Source organism: Calliopsis andreniformis, chromosome 9, assembly GCF_051401765.1.
Source record: "Calliopsis andreniformis isolate RMS-2024a chromosome 9, iyCalAndr_principal, whole genome shotgun sequence".
NCBI classification, from domain to species: domain Eukaryota; kingdom Metazoa; phylum Arthropoda; class Insecta; order Hymenoptera; family Andrenidae; genus Calliopsis; species Calliopsis andreniformis.
Genome location: NC_135070.1, coordinates 13158319 through 13165159, shown reverse-complemented (window position 1 = coordinate 13165159; position 6841 = coordinate 13158319). Strand labels below are relative to the sequence as shown.

At 33.7% G+C, this 6841-nt stretch overlaps 3 protein-coding genes across 4 annotated transcripts; all 3 read left to right on the top strand.

Moving 5' to 3' along the window:
• LOC143182965 (large ribosomal subunit protein eL22) lies at nucleotides 1-1142 on the top strand. The gene is made up of 4 exons (XM_076384307.1): nucleotides 1-62; nucleotides 328-468; nucleotides 638-759; nucleotides 905-1142. The coding sequence occupies exons 1-4, from the start codon at nucleotides 54-56 to the stop codon at nucleotides 1050-1052; spliced, it is 420 nt and encodes a 139-aa protein (XP_076240422.1). The 5' UTR covers nucleotides 1-53; the 3' UTR covers nucleotides 1053-1142.
• Nucleotides 1143-1872: 730 nt separating this feature from the next.
• On the top strand, nucleotides 1873-3987 carry Atg8a (GABA type A receptor-associated protein autophagy-related 8a). The gene is made up of 3 exons (XM_076385853.1): nucleotides 1873-2187; nucleotides 2967-3164; nucleotides 3233-3987. Exons 1-3 carry the CDS (start codon nucleotides 2098-2100, stop codon nucleotides 3296-3298), a joined length of 354 nt encoding a protein of 117 aa, XP_076241968.1. The 5' UTR covers nucleotides 1873-2097; the 3' UTR covers nucleotides 3299-3987.
• Nucleotides 3988-4104: 117 nt separating this feature from the next.
• On the top strand, nucleotides 4105-6720 carry Amt (Ammonium transporter). 2 transcript variants are annotated; one of them, XM_076385851.1, is made up of 10 exons: nucleotides 4105-4352; nucleotides 4416-4701; nucleotides 4758-4915; nucleotides 4988-5099; nucleotides 5177-5382; nucleotides 5463-5594; nucleotides 5672-5764; nucleotides 5829-6007; nucleotides 6076-6163; nucleotides 6226-6720. In XM_076385851.1, exons 1-10 carry the CDS (start codon nucleotides 4214-4216, stop codon nucleotides 6384-6386), a joined length of 1554 nt encoding a protein of 517 aa, XP_076241966.1. In that variant the 5' UTR covers nucleotides 4105-4213; the 3' UTR covers nucleotides 6387-6720. The 2 variants fall into 2 exon arrangements, with proteins under 2 accessions (XP_076241966.1, XP_076241965.1); XM_076385850.1 differs by having other exon boundaries at nucleotides 5669-5764.
• Nucleotides 6721-6841: the final 121 nt, after the last annotated feature.

Below are 6841 nucleotides of genomic sequence, written 5' to 3'. Positions count from 1 at the left end.
GATCGTGACGCCATCTAATAAGAGACTCTTCCATTTGTCGACCATTTGTAAACATGGCTCCGGTGAGTTTTCTGTTCCCTTTAAAAGATGGAAATAATACGAAAGTGTGTAAAAATTGTTCGGAAATCCAATGAAAATATGAAACGTCGTTTCATGACGATTAATTGTGATATTATTATATTACTAGTTCTGATTGGATTACACAGATTTCATTGGATGTAAAGCTTCGGGCATAAACATCGCTCCAGTCACTGGACATGTGTCTTTTATGATCGAGGCAATCTTTAATTAAAAGCAAGTCGAAATGATAAGTTCTACGTTTTTCAGACCGCTGCGAAGAAGTCCAAAGGACCGGCCATTAAAAAACAAACCCTTCGGGGTAAGGGCCAGAAGAAAAAGGTGTCCCTTAAGTTCACAATTGATTGCACACATCCAGCCGAAGACAATATTATGGATGTAGCGAATTTTGTAAGTTATCCTTAATATTGGTTGAAGTATTCTTTAATTCCTAATTCAGTATTATGGTATACGAAAGAAGTATCAAATTATAGTAAATTTGTAACTTCACTTCTTCCTGACCTAACCTAACAAGAATGTGGAAAACATAGATGAATTAATAATAAAACTATTTTTATAGGAAAAATACCTTCATGAGAGGATCAAGGTTGGAGGTAAAACAAACAATTTTGGCAACAATGTTAACTTGGAAAGGGACAAGATGAAGCTGTCCGTAAATAGTGATATTGACTTCTCTAAGCGGTGGGTATTGTCGTATACTTTGAAATACTCTTAGATTAAGTAGAGTAAGATATAGTAATATTTTTATATGAAAATAATTTCGGAATGACATTATCCTCAATGGGACGACTGATATTTGCACTGATTTATTAACCTGTTTTTATAGGTATCTGAAGTATTTAACGAAAAAATATCTAAAGAAAAACAAATTGCGTGACTGGCTGCGTGTAGTATCAAAAGACAAAGAGACTTATGAACTAAGGTACTTCCAGATTAACAGCCAGGAAGATGATGACGAAGAAGATGCAGAATAAACTTTTTTATTCTATTACAATTACAGAAAAATCTGTACATACTTCTATTAATAAATAATGGAAAAAAATTCCTTTTTTGAATTTTTTAAAGAGTAGATTTCATTGCCATTTTCGTTAATCCTACTACGACGTTATTACGTGATGAAAATAATTAAGTAGTTACGTTCAATCAATCTTGCAATTACATATCAAGAGAAAGAAGATTAAAAATAAAGTCCAACTGTCATGCAGAAAGTAGCGCGATACGATAAATTACAGATTTTACAACAGCACAGAAAAAAAGACCAAATTTATCGTTACAAATGCATTGCACATTTCCCGCGACTCGTGAATACAAAACATACATCACCTGACGCGTAGTAATAATGAAACATAAGTCACTCTTTATCACCGTCAGAATCGTATCTATTGAGGGTTCCATTAGGTCCCCAACCATTACGCAAGAATCGTAATTATTGCGTCCGAATAATCTAATCAAAATAATCGTGTACCCATCCAAATTCTACAAATAAATATATTTTTCTCAAAAACGTAAAATGAAATTTGCGTAATCAATCAAATATTATACATTTCATTTATATTCGTAAAACAAATAATACGAAAATGTACGAAGTACAGTGGCAACGAATTGGCGAGGACGTGCCTGTCTTATCTATCAAATTCATCTATAAACCATTCTTACTTAATGAAGCTGACATCGCGATAACACTTCAAAACGTGTTCCGTTAGATCAAACAAACAGCTCGGCGATATCGTTTAATCTAAACATTCGATCTTTTGTATGCTTTACATGGAAAATGTGAGGGACTATTTTGCGGTGGCGCAGAAAGTGTAAGCAGAGTGTATCGCGTTGCGCAGACGAACTGACGCACGGCGATTGTTGTGACAGAAGTATCGAAGAGTATCGTGTCGTCGTCGTCTTTCCAGTTCGAAATCAGCAAATTCCGTGTTGAATCGATAAACAGAGGAAAAGCAAACGTCATCGAGAACGGGATAGAGAGATCGAACTGTTAAATCCTGTTGCTCGTGCGATCGCGCGAGAACAATGAAGTTTCAGTACAAGGAGGAACATCCCTTCGAGAAGAGGAAGGCCGAGGGTGAAAAGATTCGACGAAAATATCCCGACAGGGTTCCTGTGAGTAGCCCGTCGAGGGAAATTATTTCGTGAACTAACAAATCTCTTTCTCTGGTTCTGGAGTAATCATTTGGGATAGTGATTGATTCGCACTGGTGGAATTCATAGCAACTATAATCATTGGACGAGTTTAATTTGTCGCGAGCTGATTCGATCGTATACCTAGAATTTCCTGGTCTGGAATGGGCCAAGGTCGGCTTTCTACGTCGTATTTAGCTCGTATTTCACTACTACGAAAGCGTTTTCCATTAATCACGATGAGTTAACGATTAAATTGAACGTTCGTATCGAATTTCTTTGTGCTATTCACCTCGGTATTGCTCAAGTCTATTGATCTTACTACGCCCATGACTATATGATTCTTACGACAAGGAAAACATAACAAGTAATATTTTTTTTATCTTTTACCGGGAATTCACAGTATAATTTAAATGCGCGACTTTGAACTGTCGGAAAAATTCTCCTTTATTAACATACGATGACATGCTCGAAAATGTAGACCAGCTGTTGCTACTTCAGAGACTTGGATAAGTGTCAAATGTACACAATATTAAACACGGATTTGAAGCTGGTCTGTGATCTTGACGTTCAGCCAAGGTTCGAGCGTTCCATGGTTTAGGTAACAATAGAGGAAGTTCATCGAATGATTTATATGTTTGAATGAAACTGAAAGATGGTGTAATCAATGCTTTCCTATCTGTTAGACCAGAATATTTCTGAATTTAAAATAATTTAATTGATTAGGTATATTTACGAATGAATTTTTGTTTGATTTGCAGGTCATCGTTGAGAAAGCACCCAAAGCTAAAATTAGTGATTTGGACAAACAAAAGTACCTAGTACCATCTGATTTGACTGTTGGACAATTTTACTTCTTAATCCGTAAACGAATTCATCTTCGCCCAGAGGATGCTCTCTTTTTCTTTGTTAATAACATCATTCCTCCAACAAGTGCCACTATGGGCTCCCTTTATGCGGTAATTATATCAAATTAATTTGAATCATGCAAAAATATTAATATTTAATCTTATTATTATTTCCTTAGGAACATCATGAAGAAGATTTCTTCCTTTACATAGCATACAGCGATGAAAATGTATATGGACACTAAATCACCAAAAAGAAAAAAAAAAAAGAAACGACAAAAGATAACATCAAAATAAAAGAGCGGACAACAAAAATTTGCCATCTACAATGTAGTCCTCTTAGAAGCTTTTGGAAGTGTTAACTAAATTATATCTTCAACTCTTTTAAGTGAAATTTCAAATTCTAGCACCGCACACTAAACTAAATTTGCTTCCTTCATATAAATTGGACACGATCGTTTGCCAACTATGCGAACGTTTTATTTTTCAATTTCATCGCTCGCCGCTGGCTAAGAAAGTTTAGACTACTAGGATGTAAGGAAGAATTAATCAGAGCTAAATTATGTGATCTTGTATCATATCTAGCCTGATACTAAGAAAAGATTGGAAAATCCTTAAAAAAGAAGCTAAATATTTACATAGCAGAAGAGTGACTAACACCTCACTATTGCTAAAACTATTATTTGTATGCATTAATAATCATTTGAAAATTACTTATATTTAAAATTATCAATGTGACAAATTCGTGTTATTACGTAGAAATTTTATGTGATATAATTTTCTTTTATTTAGGCTAGCGCTATTCTGTTTACATGATTTAGTGTTATTAAATCATAATGGAATGGAAAAGTTGTTGAACATGTGGTGAGGTGAAAATTTTTTGTAACGGCTGGATGTGGGCCAATAAAAAAATAGAAAAACGAAATTGTAAAAAGTATACATTTTCTACCTATAACTTGTCCAATTTCTATAATCTTACAAAATTTCACTATACCGATTGGAAACGATTGAGACTGCATACCATACATAATTAAGTTGTTTTGATCATGGTCCATGTATTTTTAATGTGTTTTTCACAAAAGTTCTACTTTCTCTGACCATAAGAGAGGTTTGTTCTTTAGTTAATGTCACTGCTTTGACGAAGATAGTCTCTAGAGAACATGGATGTAGAAAGTAATGGAACAAACATCACAAATAGTTCAACCGAATATGGATATATTACCTCTATATTTAATCTTAATCAAGAAGATAGTAATTGGATTGTGACAAACTCTTTCATAATTTTTACTATGCAAACTGGTAAAATTTTTAATTAGACATTATTCAAGAATAATAGTCAATTTCATTTGTTTGATTCTATAGGTTTTGGTATGTTAGAATCTGGATGTGTTTCCTTAAAAAACGAAGTAAATATTATGATGAAAAATGTAGTAGATATAGTACTTGGTGGATTAACTTATTGGGCATTTGGTTTTGGAATGAGTTTTGGATCAAGTAGGTTTAGCAATCCTTTCATTGGCCTGGGAGAATTTTTAACAGATCCTTCTGTAAATGATAAGCTTTTGGGTCCGAAATGTGCTGCATTTATATTTCAATTGAGTTTTGCAACTACTTCGACGACTATTGTTAGTGGTGCTATGGCTGAAAGGTAATTAGACAAAATAACAAGCAAATTTAGTTTCTTATAAGAATATACAATTGCAGATGCAATTTCAAAGCATATTGCTTGTTTTCTTTTCTAAATACAATTGTTTACTGCATACCAGCTGGATGGGTGTGGGGTGATCATGGTTTTTTAAAAAAATTAGGTGCTATTGACATTGCTGGGTCAGGTGTAGTGCATATTGTTGGCGGTGGTTCAGGTAAGTATTATTTCTTTACTCAATTGTTCCAACAATTTCTACTCTAATATTTGAAATGTTATTTTTCTATAGCACTTGCTTGTGCCATTATGTTGGGACCACGATTGGGCAGATACGATAATGGGATTGACCCATTACCTCTTGGAAATCCTGTCAATGCTATTATGGGTTTATTTGTACTTTGGTAAAACATTTAATCATAAATTAGTAATTCACAGATTTGAGATTATGAAGTATACTAATATATAATAATTATATAAGGTGGGGCTGGTTAGCTTTTAATAGTGGTAGTACATATGGTATTAGCGGTCAACGATGGCAATATGCTGCTAGAGCAGCAGTCTCCACAATGCTAGCAAGCATGGGGGGTGGTTTAATTGGATTAGGTTTCAGCTTAACTAATTCAAATGGGATTGATATTCTAAGTCAAATAAATGGTATTCTTGGTGCCTTAGTTGCAATAACAGGTAAGTTCCACTACAACAAAAACTTTTTAGTTTTTGGCAAAACTTCAATGTTATAATTTTACATTTACAATGTCAGTTAGGTGGTTGTTTTCTTTTTAAGGCGTGGGAGGCTATAGTCGTCGGAATGGTTGGTGCTTTTGTGACATGTTTTGCAATGCCCATGTTAGATAAACTGCAAATTGATGATCCTGTTGGAGCCAGTGCAACCCATGGTCTTATTTTTATTTAGTTTATTCCTTCAGTCTTCGTTTTATTTTTTTCTAATAGCACAATTTCTTTAATTTAGGAGCAAGTGGAATTTGGGGCATCATTGCTATTGGTATATTTGCAGATGATCCACATCCTCTTACTACTACTAGTGGAAGAAAAGGCTTAATCAAGGGTTTGCAGTGACAAAATTGCGCATTTTTAGTTAAATAAGTTTTATAAAAAATGTGGTTTTGCAGGGGGAGGATGGTACTTGTTAGGCGTACAATGTTTAACAGTTGTATGCTTAACACTTTGGAGCTTTTGCACATCTATCATTTTATTATGGTTTGTAAACAAGATTATACCAATCAGAATGAGCATTAGTGATGAGCTTCTTGGTGCAGATTTAGTGGAACATCGAATACGACACATGCAGGTTTATATTTAAGCCACAATGTTATTTATAAATTAGTAATTTTATAGATTGCTTATTTACATTTTTAGGTAGGTGTAAGCCGAGCTATGTCTGCCCTTCGTCCAATTTTACAAGAACACGAATTAGGAAACGTACATCCCGTGGGAATAAATCCTGGTAAAGTACATTGAACGAAAAACTATTCAGAAAGTCCGATTCATTTATAAATTTTATAATAGGTCACAACACGTTTCTCGAAAAATACAATCGCCAAAGTCGTTTGAAACTTAAAAAACAACTGTACTTCAGAAGGAAATCAGTAAGAACTCCACAAACCAATACGATTACAGATTCTACGTTAAATAAAGAAACAAAGCCAAATTTCGCTTGGATGGATTGATGTTTCCAAATTCTGTTTAACAATTTATTGAATGTAAATTTATTAAAAACGTATAAATGTATTCACATACACGTTCTAACGCTTTCACGCATTACGTACGATGTACACACACTCTGATAAATAATTCAAATTTTATGCAATTGCACATATGATAATTACACGCACACACACTAGTATATAAGGAAACAAACCAGTTGAAAGATCACAGACACAGTAAATATACTTAATATGATATCTATAATATTCTATGTGATGTTTCAATTAACAGCATGGCACATGTCATGAAGTTGACTCTATCATAGTTTAAGTTCAAATAAAATATTATGAAAAGTTATTTATTTCCTTCATTTATCCAGGACGTAATATCGGACGTTTCATTATACTGTGATTGGCAGGAATCAATCTTTAAAAATGTTACTGACGATCATAAAGTAACAGTTTTGTCTACCTCACTC

Excerpts from the sequence above, each read along its gene's own strand:
- Amt (XM_076385850.1), top strand. The coding sequence starts at position 4,214 with ATGGATGTAGAAAGTAATGGAACAAACATCACAAATAGTTCAACCGAA. Across the intron at positions 4,353-4,415 it reads AATTTTTACTATGCAAACTG|GTTTTGGTATGTTAGAATCT; the intron begins GTAAAATTTTTA and ends TTGATTCTATAG. Across the intron at positions 6,008-6,075 it reads ATCGAATACGACACATGCAG|GTAGGTGTAAGCCGAGCTAT; the intron begins GTTTATATTTAA and ends TTACATTTTTAG.
- Atg8a (XM_076385853.1), top strand. The coding sequence starts at position 2,098 with ATGAAGTTTCAGTACAAGGAGGAACATCCCTTCGAGAAGAGGAAGGCC. Across the intron at positions 2,188-2,966 it reads AATATCCCGACAGGGTTCCT|GTCATCGTTGAGAAAGCACC; the intron begins GTGAGTAGCCCG and ends TTTGATTTGCAG. Across the intron at positions 3,165-3,232 it reads CTATGGGCTCCCTTTATGCG|GAACATCATGAAGAAGATTT; the intron begins GTAATTATATCA and ends TTATTTCCTTAG.
- LOC143182965 (XM_076384307.1), top strand. Across the intron at positions 469-637 it reads TTATGGATGTAGCGAATTTT|GAAAAATACCTTCATGAGAG; the intron begins GTAAGTTATCCT and ends CTATTTTTATAG. Across the intron at positions 760-904 it reads GATATTGACTTCTCTAAGCG|GTATCTGAAGTATTTAACGA; the intron begins GTGGGTATTGTC and ends CTGTTTTTATAG.